This window comes from Juglans regia, chromosome 15 (genome assembly GCF_001411555.2).
Source record: "Juglans regia cultivar Chandler chromosome 15, Walnut 2.0, whole genome shotgun sequence".
NCBI lineage: Eukaryota > Viridiplantae > Streptophyta > Magnoliopsida > Fagales > Juglandaceae > Juglans > Juglans regia.
This window is the reverse complement of record NC_049915.1, coordinates 17,169,809-17,194,986: the sequence shown is the minus strand read 5'-3', so window position 1 is coordinate 17,194,986 and position 25,178 is coordinate 17,169,809. Positions and strand designations below refer to the sequence as shown.

Below are 25,178 nucleotides of genomic sequence, written 5' to 3'. Positions count from 1 at the left end.
AAATGTCCAAAGCATACTTTCTTTGGCACAAGTGAATTCCTTGAGAGGATCGAGCAACTTCCAAGCCAAGAAAGTAGCGTAAACTTCCAAGATCTTTGATTTTAAATTTTTGATTCAGAAAGATTTTAAGAGAGTCAATGGAAGCTTGAGAGTTACTAGCTACGATGATATCATCCACATAGACTAGTAAAGCAAGAAAAAAAGTTCCATCTAATTTAGTAAAAAGACTATAGTCTGCTTTGGATTGTTCAAAACCAAACTCAATGAGAGATGAGGAGAATTTGGAGTACCATTGTCTAGAGGCCTACTTAAGGCCATAGAGACTCTTAAGCAGTTTGCAAACTTGATGAGGACTGCCCTTGTTGTAACCAGGTGGTTTTTGCATGTAAATTTCCTCGGTTAAATCTCCATGTAGGAAGGCGTTGTTGACATCAAATTGGTGAAGGAGCCATCCTTGTACTGCTGCCACAGTGAGTAAAACCCGAACTGTCACCAACTTTGCAACTGGTGAGAAGGTTTCTGTGTAGTCTATGCCTTCTTGCTGTGTAAAACCCTTTGCTACAACCCTGGCTTTCAACCTTTCAATTGTTTCAATAGAGTTATACTTAATTTTATACACATATTTACAAGCAACAGCTTCTTTACCTAGAGGAAGATCAGTGATAATCCAAGTTTTGTTCTGTTCTAAAGCTTGCAATTCAGTGTCCATTGCCTGACACCAGCCAGGATCATTTACTGCTTGTTTGTAGGTGGTTGGCTCAAATGAAGTAGAAATGGAAGAAGAGAAGGCACGAAATGAAGGATTAAAATTCTGGTAAGTTAAAAAATTGTGTAGGGAAAAATTTGTACCTGCAGTTTTGGAGGTTGTCTTGGCCAATGATTGGGATGGAGTTGGAAGTGAGGCTTGTTGGCAGTGAAAATCACGTAGGTATTGAGGTGCCCTCTTGACTCTAGTGGACCTGCGAAGGGGATGATTAGATGGTTGTGGAAGGGCTGATTGAATGGGAGGAGAAATAGGAGTGACGGCAGTGGGTGAAAAGGAAGGAAATTTTGTGTGAGATGTAGGGTTGGTTTGAAGAGGAAAAGAAGGGAAGTCAAGAAGATTTGGCAAAGGTTGTGTGAACACAAAACTGTTTTTATTAGAGGGAGTTGTGTTGGGTGAGGAGGTTGAGTGAAATGGGAATATGGATTCATGGAATATAACATCCCTAGAGATAAAAGTGGTTCGTGTATTGAGATCAATGAGTTTATAACCTTTAATGCCAAAAGGGTAGCCAAGGAAAATACATTTGCGACCTCGGGGATCAAATTTCTTTCTACCATGGACAAGGGTAGTAGCAAAGCATAGAGATCCAAAAATTCGCATATGAGCATAGGGAGGTTGTGATTTGAAAAGTAGCTCATATGGAATTTTATTTTTAAGTAGAGGACTTGGGGTCCTATTAATGATGTAAGTGGCAGTTAAAACACAATCATTCCAAAATTCAATGGGAAGTCCAGCTTGAAATTTTAAAGCCTGAGCAACATTAAGTAAATGTTGGTGTTTTCTTTCCACAATACCATTTTGTTGAGGGGTAGCAACACAAGTTCTTTGATGAATTATCCCCTTGGTGTTAAAAAAATCTCTCATTAAAAACTCAGCCCCTTTGTCACTTCTTAAAGTCTGAATTTTAAGGGTAAATTGTGTCTCAACCAGATTTGAAAAAGAATCAATGCATTTTCGAGTTTCAGTCTTATTTTGAAGTAAATAAAGTCATGTAGTTCTTATGAAGTCATCAACTATAGTTAGAAAATATTTTGAACCATCATATGCAGCAGTAGAACATGGTCCCCAAAGGTCACAATGGATTAGTTCAAAAGGCCTCAAAGTCTTGTGAGTGCTGTCAGGAAAATGAAGTTTGTGAAGTTTAGCTAGAGGACAAATGCAACAAGATTTTTCATTAGTTGAAGAGGTGTGTTGCTTTACAATAGGATCAGTAATCAAAAGTAAACGAGAAAGTGATAGGTGGCCTAGGCGACAATGCCAAAGGTCTGAAATAGCCACATTGTTTATAACAGAAGCTGAAACAGGAACATTAGTTTTGAAGAAATTCGAAAGAATGGTGGCTAGAGTTGAGGGAGCAACTTCAGTTTGTAGCAAGTGATATAAGCCATGTCTCACTTCACCTTTCCCAATCGTTGTCCAAGTTAAAAGGTCCTGGATAAAGCAATAATCAGAAAAGAAAACCAGGCAACAAGTGAGAGAGGTAGCAAGCTTTTTTGCTAAAAGAAGATTAAAATGGAAGGATGGAACACATAGAACATCTTTGAGTAAAATGGACTTTGTGAGTTGAACATTACCAGTGTGTGTAACAAGAACTTGGTTCCCATTAAGTAATTTGACAGATAATGAAACTTGTTTTGTGATGGTAGTAAGAAAAGAGGTGCAACAGACCATATGGTCTATTGCTCCTGTGTCAATAATCCAAGGAGTGTCAGTGAGTTTGTGTGTATAAGTAGAGAAACAAAAGGGAATACCAGAAATGTTAGAAGGCGAGGAGGGGTTGAAAATGGACTGTATCTGGTTTGCAGAGTGAGGAGCAGCAGTTGAAGATTCCCGTGGCTGAAGCAAGGCAATGAGTTGCTGATATTGAGTTCTAGTCAAACCAACTCTCTCATCACTGATTTCCTTAGGTTCAGAAGCATTAGAGAGGCTAAACTGATTAGCAAAAACTCCAGAAGATTGAGATTTGCTGAAAAATTTATGACCCGGTGGATAACCATGCAGCTTGTAGCATTTGTCAACAATGTGACCAGGTAAATGGCAATGAGTACATACGGGGGCCTCGGCATGACCAGCTTTGAAGCATGATTCAAGGGAATGGCCTAGGATCTTGCAATGGCTACAATAGGGTCTGTCCTTCTTGAAAGGGGGTCTGGGCTGGGCAGAAAATTTGGTGTTGGGATAAGTTTTCTTAATGGCTAAGGCCATTAAGTCAAGGGATGGAATGGTTGAAATCAGGTTGTGTTGTTGTTCTTGTTGGTGAATTAGAGAAAACACCTTAGTAACAGAGGGCAAAGGGTCTAAGAGCATAATCTGGTCACGCACATTAGCATAAGAATCACGCAAATCCTTAAGAAATTGAAATACACAATCTCTCTGGTAACGATCCAAAAGGGTTTTCATAGAACCACAGTTACAAGCAGGAATTGGATCATAAATGGAAAGTTCATCCCAAAAAGTTTTCAGCTTACTGTAGTAAATACTGACTGAATCATTGTCTTGAAGAAGGCTGGAAAGTGTTTTCTTAAGCTGGAAGATCCGAGGCTCGTTTTGTTGAGAGAAACGATCCTGAAGATCGAGCCAAATTTCCCGAGCATCATCGACAAAAACAACGCTGGATTTTATGGAGGGACTAATGGAGTTCTGGATCCATGAGACGACCATGTCGTTGCAGCGTTCCCACAGCTCAAGAAGAGGATCCTCTGGATCGATAGGTTGAGGGATGGCGCCAGAGATAAAACCCAGTTTGTTTTTCGCACGGAGTGCCCGTCGCATAGCACGGGACCAAGTCGCATAGTTGTCTGTGGTGAGTAAATCAGTCACGAGGATAACAGCAGGATTGTCACCATTGTCCAAACGGAAGGGATTACCAGGGTCACCAAGATTCAGAAATCGGGATGCAGGTAAGGTGTTTATGTTTATGTGTGAATGAGCAGAAGAAGAATCATCGAAATGTTCCAGTGTGTCTTCCATGAGGAAAAAAAAAAAAAAACTCTTAGGCTCTGATACCATGTAAGAAATGTAAACTTAGAAGTGAAGAGAATCAGAGAGCATATTCATGGAGAAGGAAAAACCATGTATTCCATTGAAAAGTACTAGAAGGAAATTCTGCATACAACAGTGCACTAGTGAGTGGCCACTATATAGTCTGTCATAACAAACTAACAGATTCTATCTACTAAAAATAGCTGCCAGCTAATATTCACAAATAATAAAAAATGGATAGACAATATAAAAAGAATACACAATGGAGGATCATCCATTTTCATCCTTTAGTGTCGCGTATGGGGATTGTGCTGTGCGACTTGTGGTTGTTGCAGTAGCTATACGACCTGCAGCTTGTGAGTTGGTTGCATCTTTATTGTGTAATATATGACGTCGTGCCGTAATTGATAAAATTATAATATAACAAGAGGAGTGAAATAATAGAATCGAAAAACTTAGGAGCAGAAAGAAATATAATCGTCCAAAGGATCACCAAAACCCAGATACTGTCTTTATACTTGATCCTAAAAAACCATATAAGATTGATATGCGGGCCCATCAAACACTATCTTGCAAATTACATGAATTTAACCCTCCTCGTTTTCTCAATGATCTTTTGGACTGCAAAAGAATACTGAATTTTCTTTCTTTATTAGTTCCATTGGAATCAAACTTCTCTTATATATATATAAACATCTGGGCATGCAAGAGATACAATTTCTGTAACACGGCATAGCTGGAACCCTAGACATGAAGAGGTACAGACGACGAAAGGAGGCTGTGAGGAAGAAGATGAGATCGAGCCCTAGGTGCACGTGTGCGAAGTTTGAAGTGAAGTGTTCGGTTAGGTGAAATGTTTTGAGTGTCGAACTGAAGTTTGGAGTTAGTGAGTTAGTCGTGGGATGGGTCATTTGTAAGGGCTAGGCCCAATGTCAATTAGTTAGAGGTCAGTTAGTTGGAGTCAGTTGTGGGCCGCAGCGTTGATCCTGGGCTATTATCCATTTACTTGTTTTATGTACTTCCTGTCTTTAGTTCAGTCTATTTTATTTGAGTCCCCAAGAGTAGGCACATGAGCTCTTTTAGCTCTCTCAGTATATGTAACGCAAGAGGGAAAATGTAAGGCATCTGAAAAGTAATAAAAAACCTAAATTTCCTCTTTTATCTCTCTATCTCGTTCCGTTTCTGGAGGTGCTCTTCTTGAAGTCAGCTTATTTGTGTGTGAATCAGAATAAGTGTGTTACAAAGTGGTATCAGAGACATGTTCCTGTGAAGAAGAATGGCAGAAGGAACTACGTTGAATTAGCTACAAGATAGGCTCAATGCCCTAAAAAAGGCAACTGATTCCGAATACCAAGAATTAAAAAAGTCTAATGATGTTGGTTGTCTCACATGGACAACGAGATGGCAATTGCAATTGACATAGGACAAGAACTGGCCATCCTCACTATGGAAATACATAAAAGAAACCCTAGTAGCACAGCCCTAATGCCGAATCTTCTGATGGGGCCCCATTAAGAGACGAATCTGGAAACCTGCAGCTGCAACAATAGCAACAAACCTATCCTCAACAACCAATTCAGCAACAATAGCAGCCCCATCTACATCAATAGCAATAGCACCTGCAAAATACATAGAGATGTGCTATATATCAGCTTACACTCTCCCCATACCATGGTTTCAATTTTTTTTTTTTTTTTAACTCAATACACTAAGTGTGTTGAGGCTGATGTAAATAGTAGGCTGATGTAAATAATTTTTCATACACAAATGGGTGAGATTCAACCAAGTACCGTGAGGCTCGACTTCCCACTCTTCCATGGAGATGACTCTATAGGTTGGATTTACAAGGCCAATCATTTTTTTTCTTTTTCATAACACTATCCCACAGCATAGAGTACGACTAGCCTCCTTTCACAGGAGGGAAGGGCATTAATTTGGTTTCAAGATATGGAAGATAGTTGTCCAATGCAAAACTGGGATATCTTTACTAAGGCATTACTTATTAGGTTCGGTCCAAATGCTTATAATGACTCTATGGAAGCACTGACTAGGTTGAGGATTCCCAAGCAAGGATTGAAACCTTGTCGAACAAATTAAGTTAATTTTCAACAAAAGAAAGCGCCAATCTGCACTTAGAAATTAATTGAGGGAGAAAAACAGCATAAGGAAGACATATTCAACTTCAAAACCTACAGATGAGAATAGAATAAAAAATAAATAAAAAAATAAAAATAAAAAGACAATGAAAATCCAAAGATTTGCTGCTAGGATGGAGGAAGGAATTATGATTCACTACAAGAAAAATGGGCTTTTGTGGCCATTTAATTGCGGCGAAAATGTTATTTGTGACCAAAACAGTCTCATTTTGGCTGTAAATAATCATTTCGCTGGAATTAAATGGCCACAAATAAGTAGTTTTCTTGTAGTGATTGAGGGAGGATGAGGTGCATGCATGCAGGACGGGACTTTGGGAGGGCAGTGCTAATAATTATCGGCCCAATGCAACCTTTGAGAGCATTGAGAATTGGGATCATAGTTAACGTAAACAATTTGAAGCTGAGTTTTGGCCCAAATAAACATATGATAACGTAAACAATTGCATGCTTATAATGATGAATAAAGATTACCCATATCTCATTGTTGCCTTGTTTTAGTATGCTTAATTTGGGGCTTTGGCGGCTATTATAAGGTTTCAATATCCTCGATTTTCTTTGTAGTTTTTAATTGCTTTTTTTTTTTTTATTTGTTTGGAGGAGGAGATTTTGAACTCCAAACCTCCATTTTGGAGGCTGGGGTTATGCCAACCAGGCCATAGGCCTTTAGCTGTAGTTTTTAACTGTTGTATCTATATATGTCATTTATGTTTCAAATAAACGGGTAAGATTGTTTTTCTAGAAAAATAAAGTGGGCCTTCATGAGTTAGGCGTGTTAATCTGATTTCAATTTATAAATCATGTATAATTACCAAACAAAAGAATTGAAATTCTTGCCCAAACTTCTTAAGCGGGTAAAATATCTCCTCAAGTATTTTTATAAAATTTGAGTCTCGAGTGGGAGAAAAATGGACACATGAATTAAGCACTACAATATTTATTCTAACCATATAAATATTCTAGACATCATTAAATTAATGAGTACAAATATTGTACGGCATACTTGGTATCTCTATCTTTCTCTCTCACTTCATGAGGCCAAAGAGGCTTGATCCAATTAGGAGAAAAAGAATGCACATACTATATATATATATATATATATATATATATATAAATCCTAAATGCCCTTACTTCTCCCATTTTGCATTCAACAAGTGGGATTTGGATCTCATAAAGTTACTATCTGAACACTCAGGTTTTGACATTGGATTCAATTAAAATTATTATAAAGGCAAGTTAATCAACAGATTCTAAGGATTGAAACTGAGAAAAAATGCAAAACGGAAAAAAAAAAAAAAAATTTTGAGAGCAATGTTTATTGATAAAACTTGAAACTGAGTTTTGAAACCCACAAGCCAGGTTCAATGTACTAAGGAAATCCGAATTTATGAGAATTTTGCCTGATAAGGCAAAATCTCCATTATTGCATAAAGATAAAACGCGTAATAAAATAATAATTTTGCCAAAAATTTACCCGAGTCGAACAAAAAATGATCTCTAAAAGTAAAATCAAAATGGTTCCATAAAAAATAAAAATAACTTAAGTTGATGATTTGAAGAGAAAAAATGCTTATGAGCTCTAAACAGGAACGGACAGGCATACTGTGGTGATCATGACTTGTGCGCTGAAAAGATCCTTTTTGAATTGGAGTCATATGTGCGATTCTTATATTTGTAACTAAAGTTTGGCTAAAATACTGACACGTGTGCAATATTGTCCAAATCTTAAGAATTTTCATTGTTTCCTGTTAAATTTTCCTTGATTCCCCTTCTCAAGATATTTCAGTACTATCAACTAGGAATTTTTCAAGTCGACATCATCAAACCTAGATCCCCTTGCATAAGATATAGAGTGAGAGAGATAAACACATTAAGTAGATCCTATAATATTTATTGTTGCCAAATTGAAAATTTCAAATTAAACAAGATTCAATGCTCAATAAATTAATGTTGTATGGTCTAGAGTACAGGAGATGAACATATGAAGTAAGGCCCTCTAATATTTATTGCTGTCAAGTTTATTTTTCAGACATCATTCAATGCTCAATAACATGTTATATGACCTATCTCATCCTTAAACATACCATTCAAATGCAAAAATGGTTTTTCGAACCATATTTTTAATAATTATCGTTTTTGAGACAAAATTTTTGTCTAAAAAACGATAATTATTTGATTTTTTAATACCATATTGTAACACTCCGTATTTTAGTATATTTTTAATTGAATGATTATTTTTATTAATTTAAATATTGGTTTTCTTGCTTTAAGTTTATTGCAATTTTAGTTGGATTATTTTTATGATTTTTAATTTGTGAAAATTATTTTGATATGTTTCCTTAATATTAATTATTGTTATGCATTTACATTTCTCTGTATTTTAAGTTCATTAATTGTTGGATTTAATTATTTTATTTTCATTTAATCACTACGTTTAAATTATTTTATTTAACTTGCTCTTTTGAAATTTTTTTTGTTAAATCATTTTTGTGACACAAGATATGAGAATTGGACCTCATTTCTTTCCCTCACTTTTTCTTTTTTCTTTTCCTCCTTTTCTTTTCTTCTTCTTTTCTTTTCTCCCCATTTCTTTTTCTCCTCTCTCTTTCTTCTCTCCCGTGTGATTTTCCTCCCTTTCTCCCGTCCGTTGTGTTGTCCACCACCCACTGCCGTCGTGATCATCATCGCCCCCCCCCTTTCTCTTCCCTTCTGGCCGGCGACCACCCCCTTCATTCCTAGCCCCTCTCGCGCCGCCCTTCTCCTCCACGCACGGCTTCAAGCTGCGGTCACTATTTGTTCCAGCACCGCCCTCGTGCCACCTCCGGCCACCATCTCTTCACCACATCATCTTTGACCTCCCAACAACCTAACCCATCCATCCTCAACTCCGATCCACCACCGGTGAAGCTCCACCATCCACATTTCCGTTTTGCACATCTTGGCCTCCAAACACCTCCCACGCCGCCACCCACGGCCAACTACCACTACCATTAACTTCACCGACATCCCTAAGCTATTCTCTAATAATCTCGAGTCTTTGTTTGTCCCTATTCAAAAGTAGATTTTTGAGACCCACGGCCTAGTTCATTTTGCACTGCTCTGTTGTTGTGTCACCACCTCTTGCACTTCCGTGATCCTTCGAAAATTATACTATAGCGCTGTAAGTATTTTCCTAAAGCACTTTCATAATTTAAATGCATTTTTGCACTAACTCATTTTTATTGTGATCTGGTTGGTTGTGTTAGACTGAGTCTGAGGAGTAAGGGGGTCGGATGGATTGGAGGATGGAGTTGTTTGTGTGATTGGATTGTGTTGTGAATTGTTGGTTGTTGGATATTATATCGTTTCATACATGGCATATTTGCACGCATGTTCATGTTTGTAAATGAAAATTAGGTTTTCGCGTGATTGCATACATGTTCATGTGTATTTTATGAAAACTGAGTTTTCATGTGAGAAATGGATTTTGGGTGCATGTATATCACGACTCCAAGCCGAGGTGGAGCATTATCTCGGTGGAGCTTCTCGGTCACTCGGGAGCGAAATATACTGAGTGATGTCCCCTAGGTTTTCATTGGGCGACAACGAGATTAGACAGTATGGTAACGCTATCGTGCCGACTTCGTGCCCCCTCTGCAGATGGGGCCTAGAGGCTGCTTGGCCACGAACGCGCTGGGCGCGGAACTGGGCATCGCTCGTTACGAAGTCACTTGCATGGTCGTCACCCTTGGTGTGACGAAAGGAGTCAGGGTATGTGGATGATCCCTAGAGGAGATCATGGTGCATACGTTTAAAATGGATTAATGTGCCATTTTCTGAGAAAATGTGTTGGATAAAAGGATTTTATGTGAATCATTTTCTGGGAAAATGATGGATTATTGATTTGGGCCATTTTCTAGGAAAATGGTGGGAAATGTTTTTATGGATATGTTTTGGGCCAAATGAGATTTTGGCGTGCGTTGAAAAATATTCATTTTTTGGAGAAAATATTTATTTTCGAGAAAAATATTTATTTTCGAGGAAAATAATGTTTTGCACATAATGCATATTTCATCATATGCATGCATAATTGTTGGTTGCATTAATGCATTTTTATTCTCGAGGGTTGTTTGGATTATACTTACCTGCTGTACTGTTTATGGTAACGCAGACTTCGATGCAGATGAAGCTGAGGGAGAGCCTGAAGATTCGGCTCCGCCCGAGAAGTGATATGGGATCACTCGTTATTGTATTTGGACTTGTATTATATTTTATTTTGGGATAACTGTATAACTCTTTTTAATCATTTTACTTATGTTAATTTGTATTAAAAATTCTGGTACTTAGTTGACTTACTTAAATTATCCGTTGTATTGTTCATTGTACATTGTTGCATGTACACACACTTGCCACAATCGTTGGGATGCGTTACCATGTTATCATCATCCGGATGTCTCGATTCCCTTTTTCCCGTACATGGAGGTCGGGGGCGCCGTAGGTGGTATCAAAGCGATTCGACTCTAGGTAAAACCACATATCCCTTAGGTGAGGTACCAGAAATTTGAAAAGTGTAAATTGAAATTATTTAATTTAAAGTATGTTGTTTTTATTGGTTTTATTTATTTTATTGTATACTACTTTGTTTGTTTATTTATTTTATTGTATGTTATTTTATGTTATTTGTTTTATTATATGGTAGGTTATTTTATTTGTTTTAATTATTTTATTGTTTATTACTTCATTTGTTTTATTCATCTTGTCGTATGTTATTTATTTATGAAATTTTATTTTGTTTTGTTTTGTTCGGAGTTGAAAAGTGGGTTAAGGGTTGTGCTATGGCAGGAAGATGATATGACTGTGAATGCTATTGTTAGGCTTGAACATTTAGTATAGTAGGTCTGAACTCTTGGCAATTGGTTTGTTTTTAATATCGAGGCTCGAACGACATGGTCTGGGTTAATTCTATGGAGTAGGAACTCAAGTCGCAATTGAGGAGTGGAATAGTTTTAAATCGCTTAGGATAATTGAGGTCTTAGGTTCCGTAGAATTTATGTAATGCGTCTATGGAGTAGGAGGTTGTAAGTTCAACGAACCTCAAGTTTAGATTATACAAGTTCATCTAAGGTTTGAGTCCCTATAGTTTGGGGGAAATAAGTTTATGGGATTTAAGGTGGTAGGTTCAACAAGCAATTGAGGGATTACTTAGATTAGAAGTTTTCGATCTTGCCGACTTTGATAAGCAGTTTGATAACATTTGGGGGCTTTAGAATTGACAAGCTTTATAAGGTGAATGTTTTAGATTTAAGGTCATCGATCTTGAGGATTTCGGGAAATGATTCTTATCTGGTTTAAGGTTTTAGAATTGCAGAGTTGAAGCGCTGAATTATAATAGGATTTGAGTTCTTAGTTTTGTAGACTTGGTACGCTAGCTTGATCTATTCTAGCGATTGATTAGTCGGTAACCTTTAAAATAGGATTAATCAGAGTTGAGTTACTGATATGAGAATTTTCATGAGAGAATTTATTTAGAGATCGAAGGTAATGATTTAGTTCGTGTATTTTCTGAGAATTGAAGATGTTGATCTAGTTCAGAAAATGATTGTTTTTAGCTCGAGGTTACAATGACATGTTAAGGATTTAATCCATATCAATTTTAAGAATAATAGATGGTGCGGATTTAAGAAATGATTCTTGTTAATTTCAAGCATATATGTCCAGATGATGGAAATGGTAGTGATGGATCACTTGCACGTTTGGAGGATTATTGGTTTCGGCTAAGGGTGCAAGAGATCAATGCGTAGTAGTGGTGAGTATGTATGCATTTCGCAGAGTACAGGTCCTAGTCTCATTTTTTTGGCTTGGAATAAGGGGCTTTGGTAGGTGTTGAAGAGGAGTAAATACAATATTATTAAATTTAAGAGACATTGGCTTTGAGTTTTTGATGAGTTGATCGAAGTGTATAGTCGATGCGGGTTACTCAATGGAATGATGGTTGGCAAAAATTGTTGTGATTATCTACAGGAATTAATTGTGACTTGAGGTTACCTAGGAATTTAAATTTTGAGGCTGTACTTTCCTTTAGAGATTGAGCGTCCAGTTGGTTGAATTAAGGACATTGTTATTTAACTTGAAGAGAGATTGATGGGTCGTCATGTATGGTGTATGATAAGATCTTGGAAGTTGAAGCTTAGGCATCAGCGATGGATAATATGATCAAGTATGTGAGTTAATAAAGCATTAGGATCCATGGGTGCTTTGCAATGGCTTTTGGTGGATTGAAGATTTGAGCAATATGGCTTGCCTTGAGGTTTAATAATGATGTGCGATTGAAGGAACTAGTTGTGCTAATACTAGCTTATAGGAGTAGAAGTAGGTGGGCGAGTTACCAAGAAGGTTTTGATAATATTTTGGTGAAGTCAATGGTGGTTCGTAGTGAGTTTAGTCACTGCTAGATTAGATGATATTCAGAAGTAAGGAGACGAGCTTTTGGGTTTAGGTTGTCGAGTAGAAGTTTATAGGCGCTCATATTGGTTGGATGGGTTGGAATCGAGCCTTTTAGGGTATGTTCCTTATCTTAGATAAGACAGATGTATTTTGGGTTGAGGTTACCTATTTTTAATTTGGGATACTGAGGTCGGTTGATATTGGTTTTCTGCCAATGATCATAGATGTATTTTGCCGAATATTGATTTTGATTAAGGCAGAGGAGTTATTTGAGGACTATGAGTGATGACTCGTGGTTTTGGGAAAGAGAGTATTTTCTACCAAATTATGATAAGAGTTTTTGGTTAGTAGGTATGGAGCCACCATGCACTTGATGGTGTTAGTTTTATGAGGACATAAATTTTATGCATGTGGCGAATATCAGAATGCGCAGCAGAAGCATGATATTTTTTGTCGTAGTTAGGAGTTCAGATTTTGTGCTAATTTTGAGGAATTAGTGGTGACTTGAAATGTTGAGAAAATACTTGTAATTGGAGATTAATCATTTGGTTGTGCAAAATTTGTTATTGATGGTTAACTTTGGAAGTGGCCATTAGGTTACCAAAGGTAGAATTCAATGGAGGTTTGGAAGTTATAGCATAGAAGTCGATTGAAGTTAGCACAGATTATTGTATGAAGCTACTAATCATTGGAATTTATTGGATGCTGTATTAAGGTTCTTGTGGAAAAATGAGATTTTGGATAACATAGCCACCCTAGGAATACTGGGCGTGATGTGCCACTGGGGGACTAATGCGAGTATGATGGATATCGCCATGTTTATTGAGAAATGTGTCACATGCAATCAAGTTAAGACTGAGCATCAAAGACTTGCTAGTAAACTTCAACCTCTCCCTATTCCTGAGTGGAAGTGGGATGACATTTCTATGGATTTTGTAGTGGGTTTGCCGAGGGCCCCTAGTGGGAAGAATTCGGTTTGGGTGATTGTTGATCGGTTGACCAAGAGTGCCCATTTCTTGCCTATTAATAATACCGACTCTTTGGGAAAGCTGACTCGGTTGTATGTCAAAGAGATAGTGCGTTTGCATGGAGTACCCAAGAGTATCATGTTGGATCGGGACCCGCGGTTCACGTCCTATTTTTGGAAGAGTTTGCATGCAGTTTTAGGCACTAAGTTGAAGTTTAGTACTGCATATCACCCTCAAATTGAGGTTCAATCAGAGCGCACTATTCAGACTCTTGAGGATATGTTGCGAGCTTGTGTCATGGAATTTCAAGAGAGTTTGGAGAATCATCTGTCGCTAATAGAGTTTGCTTATAATAACTATTTTCATGCCTCCATTCAGATGGCCTCGTATGAAACTTTGTATGGAAGGAAGTGTAGATCACCTATGTGTTGGGATGAAGTTGGCGAGTGTAAATTAATTGGACCTGAGATAATTCAAGAAATGAAAGATCAAGTTCAGCTTGTAAGGACTAAAATGGCGGAAGCTCAAAGTCGCCAGAAGAGTTATGTAGATACAAGGAGAATAGATTTATCCTTTGAGGTAGGTGATTGAGTTTACCTCAAAGTCTCTCCTATGAAAGGCGTTAAGCGCTTTGGTAAGAAGGGAAAGCTTAGTCCGAGGTATGTTGGCCCTTTTTAGATTGTGGAGAAGGTTGGGTTTGCTGCTTATAGAGTTGCATTGCCGGACTATTTTGGGGAAGTTCATGATGTGTTCCATATGTCGTCATTGAATAAGAGTTTTAGACAACAAGAACCACATTTTGTTGAACCTGAACGCATTCAACATCAGCCTAACCTTACTTATGAAGTTGCCCCAATGCAGATCGTGGATTGGAAAGAGCAAGGGTTAAGGTCCAAGACGATAGCTTTGGTGAAAGTGTCATAGGGTGATCCGTTGGCTCAAGATTTCTCTTGGGAGAGAGAAGCTGACATGAGGGAGCAATATCTATACTTGTTTGATTGACCCTGGCGGTATGTTTCTTATGTCTGCTCTTAGTCAAATCTTATTTCTGTCCTAGTTTTAATGTTTGACCTTGCCAATTTCAAGGACGAGATTTTATTTAAAGGAGGGAGAATGTAACATCTCGTATTTTAATGTATTTTTAATTGAATGATTATTTTTATTAATTTAAATATTGGTTCTCTTGTTTTAAGTTTATCGAATTTTTAGTTGGATCATTTTTATGATTTTTAATTTGTGAAAATTATTTTGATATGTTTCCTTAATATTAATTATTGTTATACATTTAAATTTCTCTTTATTTTAAATTAATTTATTGTTAGATTTAATTATTTTATTTTCATTTAATCACTACGTTTAAATTATTTTATTTAACTTGCTATTTTGAAATATTTTTCATTGGATCATTTTTGTGACCCAAAATATGAGGATTTGACCTTATTTCTTTTCCACATTTTTTTTTCTTTTCTTCTTCTTCTTCTCTTTTCTCCCCATTTCTTCTTATCCTCTCTCTTTCTTCTCTCCCGCGCGATTTTCCTCCCTTTCTCTCGTCCGTTGCGTCATCCACCACCCACTACCGCCGTGCGCCGCCGTGGTCATCACTGCCCCTCCCATTCTCTTCCCCTCCGGCCGACGACCACCCGTTCCATTCCAAGCCCCTTCTCGCGCCACCATTCTTCTCCACACACGGCTTCAAGCCGCGGCCACCATTTGTTCCAGCATCGCCGTAGCGCCAATACCGGCCACCATCTCTTCACCACATCATCATTGACCTCCCAGCAACCTAACCCATCCATCCTCAGCTCCGATCCGCCACCAGTGAAGCTCCACCATCCACATTTCCGTTTTGAGCATTTTGGCCTCCAAACACCTCCCACGCCGCCACCCACGGCCAACCACCACCATCACTAGCTTTACCGACATCCCTAAGCACTTCCCTAGTAATCTCGAGTCTTAGTTTGTCCCTATTCAAAAGTGGGTTTTTCAAACGGTGTGTCGCCACCTCTTGTACCTCCGTGATCCTTCGAGAATTATACTATAGTTTTGTAAGTATTTTTCCAAAGAATTTTCGTGATTTAAATGTATTTTTGTACTAACTCATTTTTATTGTGGTCTGGTTGGTTGTGCCGGACTTAGTCTGAGGAGTAAGGGGGTCGGATGGATTGGAGGTTGAAGTTGTTTGTGTGATTGGATTGTGTTGTGAATTGTTGGTTGTTGGATATTATGTCGTTTCATACATGGCATATTTGCACGTATGTTCATGTTTGTAAATGAAAACTGGGTTTTCGCGTGATTGCATACATGTTCATGTGTATTTTATGAAAAATGGATTTTCATGTGAGAAATGGATTTTGGTGCGTGTGTATCATGACCTAAAGCCAATATGGGGCATTATCTCAGTGGAGCTCCTTTGGTCACTCGGGAGCGAAATATACTGAGTGATGTCCCCTGGGTTATTGCTGGGCGATAACGGAATCGAACGGGATGGTAACGCTCTCATGCCGACTCCGTAGCCCTTCTGTTGGTAGGGGCTAGAGGATGCTTGGTCATGAACGCGTTGGGCGCAGAACTGGGCATCGCTCTTTACGAAGTCACTCGCACGATCGTTACCCATGGTGTGATGAAGGGAGCCAGGGTTACAGATGATCCCTAGAGGAGATCATGATACATACGGTTAAAATGGATTAATGGACCGTTTTCTGGGAAAATGACGTGTGTTGGATATAAGGATTTTATGTGAATCATTTTCTGGAAAAACGATGGATTATTGATTTGGGTCATTTTCTGGGAAAAAGGCGGTAAATGTTTTTATGGATATGTTTTGGGCTAAATGAGATTTTGGCGTGTGTTAGAAAATATTCATTTTTGTGAAAAATGATATTTTGGGCATAATGCATATTTCATCATATGCATGCATAATTGTTGGTTGCATTAATGCATTTTTATTCTCGAGGGTTGTTTGGATTATACTTACCTGCAGTACCATTTATGGTAACGCACATTTCGATGCAGGTGAAGCTGAGGGTGAGCCTGCGGATTCGGCTCCACCCGAGGAGTGATATGGGATCACTCATTATTGTATTTAGACTTGTATTATATTTTGGGATAACTGGATAACTCTTTTTAATCATTTTACTTATGTTAATTTATTTTAAAAATTTTGGTACTTAGTTGACTTACTTAAATTATTCGCTGCATTGTTCATTATACACTGTTGTATGTACACACACTTGACACTATCATTGGGATGCATGATCGTGTTGTCATCATTCGTATGTCTTGATTCCCGTGTTCCCGTATATGGAGGTCGGGAGCGCCACACATATTTTCAATAATTTTTGTCTCAACCGTATTTGATTTTTATCACTTTTAAGGATGAAAACAAATTCTTCCTTAAAGAATTTCATTTTTAAAAATCAAATTTGTTGTAGTGATTTCCCTCACATGACTTTAAGCTTGTTTTTGCTCTTTTTTTTAAACAAATCTATATGGTAAGCTTCCAAGTTTGGCAAAACAATGAAGTTTCATCAAGAATAATGCTACCCACCATCATTTTTATCATTATTCTCTTATCTTTCTATTACGTGGTATTAAATAATTATAGACTATTTGTTATATTTAACTTGTGGGCCAATCATTTTATAGGATGTTAAAAGAATGATAATAAAATTGATAATAAATAGAATTTTTCTTTCATCTATAATTCTGCATATATGGAGGCCAGTGATGCATTTTAATGCACTAAAAACTTTCCAAAGCCAATCCCAACATCCCATAAAATAAATAAATAAATAAGTTGCCTCCCAACATCTCATGTGTAAGTCCATAACTGATCAATAAATTACTCACAATCTATATGCTAGTTCAACTGAAATTATTCTCGACTTTAAATTTTTTATTTCGAATTTGACCGAATCTATCCCGAAGCCCCAAAAAGAGAAAACATTTAGGATGTTGGAGTGATGATAAAAAAAAACTAAAAGGTGATAGAATATATTAAATAAAATTGGCCCTTTGGATGTGGTAATTTTTAGAATTTTTAGAAATCTAGCTTATAAGATTATCTTGTTTGATTGGACCGGACTCGTTTATTTTTACAGATGAGATGAAATGAGTTGAGGTAAAAATTAAAAGTTAAATAAAATATTATTATAATATATTTTTTAATATGATTTTTATTTTAAAATTTTAAAAAATTGAATGTTATTTTATTGTGTGTGAGAATTTAAAAAAATTGTAATAATTAATTAAATGATCGAAATGAGAATAATTATGAAAACAAATGAGCAAATCGCTTGAATTTAGATTCCAATTCTAACCCATTTTTTGAAGGAAATGTGGACTCCCTTCTAAATACGTGAGAGAATCCAATTCTACATTCCCTTTTCTCTTCATATATATTTGTTTTATAAGCGGACGCAAATAGCTATTTTTAAACTTTGTAGTTACAAAAATGATTTTTAATCAATAATTTAAGTTTGATGTATTTGTAATTACATAAAGATCGAAAAGGGAATCGACATTCGCACCTCTCTTAGAATGTCATTTTTTTATAAAAGTATAAAATAACCTTTTAAAACTGTTACAATTACATAAATAATATTGTTTATATATATAAATAAATATCATTGACATTAGTGAATTTGATAGAAGATGGATGGAGAGAGTTTAATTAATTGTAAAAAAATGTAAATTCAATTGGTTAATCGTGAAAATAAAAAACCTAATAAGCTTTTTGCAAATTCTCGAAAATCAAGGGATTAATTTTGGGATTAATCCAAAAATATATATAGGGGTATATGGGAAAGGACGAATATTTTCTGCAGGATTTCTAGGAATTTTACAAACATAGAGATTTTATAAGAGTAATCCAGATAAAATCTTAGGCTGTACAACTCTGAGCATTCCATTAAAAAAAATTTTTTTTAATATGGTAAATTTATCTACTTTTTTTAAAAAAAATATATGCGATGCATATACATGCAGTATAAGAGTACTGTAAATATAATTTCTCATTTTATATATATATATATATATATATATATATGATACTGAGAATTCAATCATATTCCCGACCTCAATCACTTTCAAACGTAAGTTTAATATACTTTCAAGTATCTACATTCTCAAACATTATATTTCTAGAAATATAAATATCGAAGGAAATATTAATATGTTTGCGAACTAAACCGCGTCAAGGCCGGTTTGAGAAGGCATGATAGAGCATAAAGGTATTGATACTTGATATTGAACATCATGTAGTAAAAGGCCGAATTTATTAGTCATGTAACCAGCTATGCCATAGTAAAAATGGCATCCACTTTAATTAAGCCAAAAGAAAAATTGCTGTCCCAGCACACACCTTTATTATTTGGTGCGATTATATTATGTTATAGATCAACATCATGACAACGTGAGACAAGAACAAATAATTTTACCAACTGCGCTCAATGTCCCCACTCACATGGAGAATGGAAATTTCGCAGCAAAGTCCTCAAGTTGGATGGATCGATGTGGAACCAAACTCCAAGAAGAATACATCCAAATTAATTGCTAAAAAATATCCTCATCTTGACTCATGTTGTGCCTGATCTAGTTTCACCTACCCCTAAATCTTTTTTGAGAAATGATACTTGCAGTCGTGAGCGTGCAGTCGCCGTGCAGTCGCTTTGAAAAAAGTGAATAAATAAGGGACACACCTGAAAAGAAATTAATTTTTTAATAGTAGACCCCACTCTTTTTCAAAGCGACTGCACGGCGACTGCGCATTCCACGACTGTATGTAGCATTTCTCATCTTTTTTTAGGTAAACTCGAGATCATATGGAAGGACGTCACATGGGTTCACCAATTAAGCATGCATGCGCCAAAAGAGTTTTGTGATGATAACTATATATATTAAGTTTTGGTCGAATCATTTATTATTATAACTTGGAGTTGGTTACCGGCCATGCATGATACACGCCACTTGGAGCAGGCCGGCCAGGGTGGTGCAGTACTGGTGCCGGTGATAATACTTTCAGTTTAAACTTCAAGAGTTATTAATTAAATAATTTTCAAGAAGAGAAATAAATATATAAAATATGCCTACAAAATTTATTGAGCAATATTAAATGATTTTTGAGACAAATATAATAAATATTGTATATTATGATTGGACATATTCATACGTTTATTTTTTTCATTTTTTTATTGTTTTTAAAGCTTGGCAGGCAAGAGTCTAGTCCACGCACGGAAGGTACAGGGACTCTTGGACCAAGACAATGAGCAGATAAAAGTGGACCACAAGATTATTAAACCACCATTAGTTTAAATTTAATTGACTCATGTTATGAAGATATATAATTAGCCACCGATCGACATGCATGGCAAGACACATCGAGTCCACATAAGGTACGACAAGCAGTCTTCGATCAGGACAATGAGATAATTTAATTATTTATATTATACACTTATATTGTCCATGACATCATGTACTGGGTCAGATTGCTCTTTAATAAGTGGGACAACATGTAAAATATATTAATTAAATCAAGAGAAGTATGAAATTATAAGAAATTGAATCCAAAATTTGCTTATTTGTCAAAATAATTATTTCTTGTCAAAATTAAAAAATGGGGCCACATGACCCTCTAACCATGCATATGGGAGTTGCATGGCTTACCTCCAATCACCTCCATTAATCCTGAGGAAACTTTTCCAATCATGGAGGATCACTTTATTTTAGAAATTATCTGGTAATTAATCTACATTGAAAATAAAAGCATTGAAGAATAAGATGGATGCAGAAGTAATTAATGAATTTTGTTCGTTGGAAAAGAGTTAAATTGAATAAATATAAATTAATGTTGTTGTCACTTTTTATGAGTATTGCTACAGAGCAGCCACTGTTACTATGCACACATTGCACACATTACGTAACTACTTTTGGTCTTTTAGGTTTTTCTTTTGGGTGCAAAATGCACTAGATCTTCCCCTCTCTCTCTCATCCCTCATCGACTCTCTCTCCTATCTTGGTCTCTCTCTCATCTCTGACTCTCTCTCATCGACTCTCTCTCTCATCTCTATCTCTCTCTCTCTCATCAGTAGCTCTCTCTCGCCGGGTCTCTCTCTCATCCGCTCTTTCCCTCATCTCTGCTGTCAGTGGCTGCTTCTGTTTCGACACGTAATGCGTGTAATTTGGATGCAACAAACAGTGGTTGCTCTCAAGACCTTTTTTTTTATAATACATGATTCAACTTTGCAGCTGACTGGTCATATATGTTTTTTTTATATGTATATGTTTTAGCTATTTCTTAATTTTTATGTATATGTTTTAGCAATACATGAAGAATCCTGATCACGTAGTTCCTGCATGGCCCCATCGATCACATGCATGCATATTCCATTTTTTTTTATTAACCATTTTTTCCAATACATTTCTACTACAAATTTTTGCAAGTTTTGGGTTTGAGTTTATTTTAGGGTTTTAGAATGTGAGATTATAAGTGTATTGGATTTTTGGGTTTGAGTGATTCATATGACTAATATAAATTAATATTTGTACTCAATCTTCATAGTTAGTATTTTTTCCTCTTCGTTTCTCCGCATGAATGTAAATTTTTACTCTAATTGCTGAGATTTTAGCATTTTTTGTTAGTACTAAAATTTATTTTTTCCTCCTTATTTTATTTTCGTTTTGAGGCGTTAGATATATCAAACCTTTCTTTTTTGTGGGTTATTAATTATAATAAACTTCGGTGTACACGCAATTCATTTTTTTTTTTTTTTGTAATTTAAGAAATAAAACAATTAAAAGAGAAGACAGAACTTTAGATTCCGTCAGTTGACTGAAAGATGCAAGTTGTGTTGGACTCCACCCAGTGTGACAATTGCAAGATATATATATAGACGCAATAAAAAATAAACAAAAAGAGAAATAGAATTAGATAATTAAAGATAATCACGATAAGAAAAATAAATAAATAACTAAATAAAGCATGCACTTGCCATCAACTGCTCTAAAGTACGTCCGATCCCACGTTCCTATAAACAAGTAGGGATTCTGGCTCAATTGGTTGCAGGAAATACATGCGTTAGAATGGAGGACATATATATATCATTACAAAAAAAAATGAGCATTTATGACAGATTATTTATAACGATAATGATTATTTACGATGAAAATAGACTCATTTTAACAAAAAATAATTTTTTTATAAGAAATAACTGATTACAAATAAATAATTTTCTTATAACAGGAGTTGAGAATAGTAGTTCTAAGCAAAGGAATACTTTTAGGAAAAATATTTACATCAGCCTACTATTTACATCAACCTCAACAAACTTAGTGTGTTGAGTGAAAAAAAAAATTGAAATCATGGTGTGTGGAGAGTGTAGGCTGATGTATAGCATATCTCATACTTTTATAAAGGCCCGCCACTTCTCAGCTTACTTGAGTGGCAAATACGATGTAATTGAAAAACTTGATGTACTTTTTAGACAGAAAATGTGGTCTCTCGCAGTTTGTGCCAGAAGAACATTTAGGGCAGATTTGGGATGGGATGAGACATAAAATTTTCATCTTATTTTATCTTATTATTATATCTTTTTCAAATCTCCATATAAAATATAATAAATAATTCAACTTTTTCAAATCTCAATTCAATTTTTTCAAATTTCAACATAATAATAATACTAAAATATAATACTTTAAATACTAAAATAAAATATAAAATTTTCATCTCACCCCCAAACCTGATCTTAGGATGTTGGAGTGATGATAAAAAATACTAAAAAGTGATAGAATATATTAAATAAAATTGGCCCTTTGGATGTGGTAATTTTTAGAATTTTAGAAATCTAGCTTATGTGATTATCTTGTTTGAGTGGACTGTATTCGTTTTATTTTTATAGATGAGATAAAATGAATTGAGATAATAGTTAAAAATTAAATAAAATATTATTATAAAATATTTTTTTAATATTATTTTTATTTTAAAATTTAGAAATGTTAAATTATTTATTTTATTTTGTGTGAGATTTAAAAAAATTATAATAATTAAATAAGATGAGAATAATTGTAAAAACAAATGAAGAAATCCAAACGCTCGTTGAATTTAGATTCCAATTAATTCTATCTAACCCATTTTTGAAGGAAATGTGGACCCCCTTCTAAATAAGAGAATCCAATTCGACATTCCCACTTGTTTTCATATTTCTTTTTTTATAAGCGGACGGAAATAGCTTTTTTTTTTTTTTTTTTTTAACTTTGTAGTTACAAAAATTATTTTTAATCAATAATTTAAGTTTGATGTATTTGTAATTACATAAAGATCGAGAAGGGAATCGACATTCGCACCTCTCTTAGAATGTCATTTTTTTTTATAAGAGTACAAAAATAACCTTTTAAAACTTTTACAATTACATAAATAATATTGTTTATATAATATATAAATAAATATCATTGCCATTATAAGTGAATTTGATAGAAGATGGATAGAAGAGTTTAATTAATTGTAAAAAAAATGTATATTCAATTAGGTAATTGTGAAAATAAAAAATCTAATAAGCTTTTTGCAAATTCTCGAAAATCAAGGGATTAATTTTGGGATTAACCCAAAAATATAGGGGTATTTGGGAAAGGACGAATACTTTCTGCAGGATTCCAGGGGTATTAAGGATTCCTAGGAATTTTACAAACATAGAGATTTTATAAGAGTAATCTTGGGTAAAATCTTAGGGTGTACACAAGCATTCCATCTGAAAGAAAGCAAAACTCACTATTAAAAATTAAAATATAGGTCTTAAATTTTTTTTTTTTTTTTTTAAAGAATGTGCGATGTATATATAGCATAAGACTGCAAATATAATTTATCCTTTTATATATATGATACTGAGAATTCAATCATATTCCCGGCCTCAATCACTTTCAAATGTAAATTTAATATACTTTCAAGTATCTACATTCTCAAACATTATATTTCTAGAAATATAAATATCGAAGGAAATGTTAATATTTTTGCGAACTAAACCGCGTCAAGGCCGGTTTGAGAATTAGGCATGATAGAGCATAAAGGTATTGATACTTGATTTTGATCATCATGTAGTAAAAGGCCGAATTTATTAGTCAAAAGAAAAATTTCTGTCCTAGCTCACACCTTTATTATTTGGTGCGATTATATTATATTATAGATCAACATCATGACAACGTGAGACAAGAACAAATAATTTTACCAACTGCGCTCAACGTCCCCACTCACATGGAGAATGGAAACTTCGCAGCAACGTCCTCAAGTTGGATGGATCGATGTGGAACCAAACTCCAAGAAGAATACATCCAAATTAATTGCTAAAAAATATCCTTATCTTGACTCATGTTGTGCCTGATCTAGTTTCACCTACCCCTAAATCTTTTTTTTTTTAGCTTAACAAGCATGCATGCGCCAAAAGAGTTTTGGGATCATGATAACTATATATATATATATATAGTTATATTTCTATGTTTTGGTCGAATCATTTATTATTATAACTTGGAGTTGGTTACCCATGCATGATACACGCCACTTGGAGCAGGCCAGGCTGGTGCAGTACTAGTTTCAGTTTAAACTTCAAGAGTTATTAACTAAATTTTCAAGAAGAGAAATAAGTATATAAAATATGCCTACAAAATTTATTGAGCAAGACTAGTCTAGTCCACGCACGGAAGGTACAGGGACTCTTGGACCAAGACAATGAGCAGATCAAAGTGAACCACAAGATTATTAAACCACCATTAGTTTAAATTTAATTGACTCATGTTATTGGAGATATATAATATATTGGCCACTGATCGACATGCATGGCAAGACACGATCGAGTCCACATAAGGTACAACAAGCACTGTTCGATCAGGACAATGAGATAATTTAATTATTTATATTATACACTTATATTGTCCATGACATCATGTATTGGGTCAGATTGCTCTTTAATAAGTAGGACAACATGTAAAATGTATTAATTAAATCAATAGAAGTATGAAATTATAAGAATTTGAACTCAGAATTTACTTAATAATTATTACTTGTCAAAATGAGGAAATGGGGCCACATGACCCTCTAACCATGCCTATGGGAGTTGCATGGCTTACCTCCAATCGCCTCCATTAATCCTGAGGAAACTTTTCCAATCACGCAGGATCAGTTTTTTGAAAAATTATCTGGTAATTAATCTACATTGAAAATGAAAGCATTGAAGAATAAGATGGATGCAGAAGTAATTAATGAATTTTATTTGTTGGAAAAGAGTTAAAATGATTAAATATATAAATTAATGTTGTTGTCACTTTTTATATATATATAGAATAATGTTAGAGCTCTCGGACTCTCGCTAGGCTCTAAAACATACGTTTTATTATGTGTTTTTTTTAGTTCTTTTTTTATATAGATTTGTTTTAATAATTTTAAATATTTTAAAAAAATAAAAAAGAAATTCACAATATCATTAAAAAAATATTTCCTTAATCACAAAGTAAAATAAAAAATATTTTTTATGATTTTTTATTTTATTTCGTGATTAAAGAAGTATTTTTTAATGGTTTTTTTTTTTTAATTAAGAATGTGTTTTTTAATGATTTCTAAATTTATTTTATTTTTAAAAATATTTAAAAGTGTCAAAAAAATCTATGTTAAAAAAAAAAAAAAATACATAGTGGAGCCTGCGAGAGCTCTAGCGTCCTTATATAGAATACATGATTCAACTCTGCAGCTGATTAACCATTTTCAATTGCCAGGAGTTGATCATGACACATTTGTGGTCAGATGCTGAGGGATCACTCCTGCGACATCTTCCAAGTCTTCGTCATCTGCACATTGATAGATGTCCCAAACTAGTTTCTTTGGTGTCAGAGGAAGTAGTAGAAGAACGG

At 35.1% G+C, this 25,178-nt stretch overlaps 1 protein-coding gene across 1 annotated transcript; it reads right to left on the bottom strand.

Annotated features, from left to right (window-relative positions):
• Window positions 1-1,753: 1,753 nt before the first annotated feature.
• On the bottom strand, window positions 1,754-3,736 carry LOC108993052. Its single transcript, XM_018967821.1, has one exon. It carries the CDS (start codon window positions 3,734-3,736, stop codon window positions 1,754-1,756), a length of 1,983 nt encoding a protein of 660 aa, XP_018823366.1.
• Between the last annotated feature and the right edge of the window lie 21,442 nt (window positions 3,737-25,178).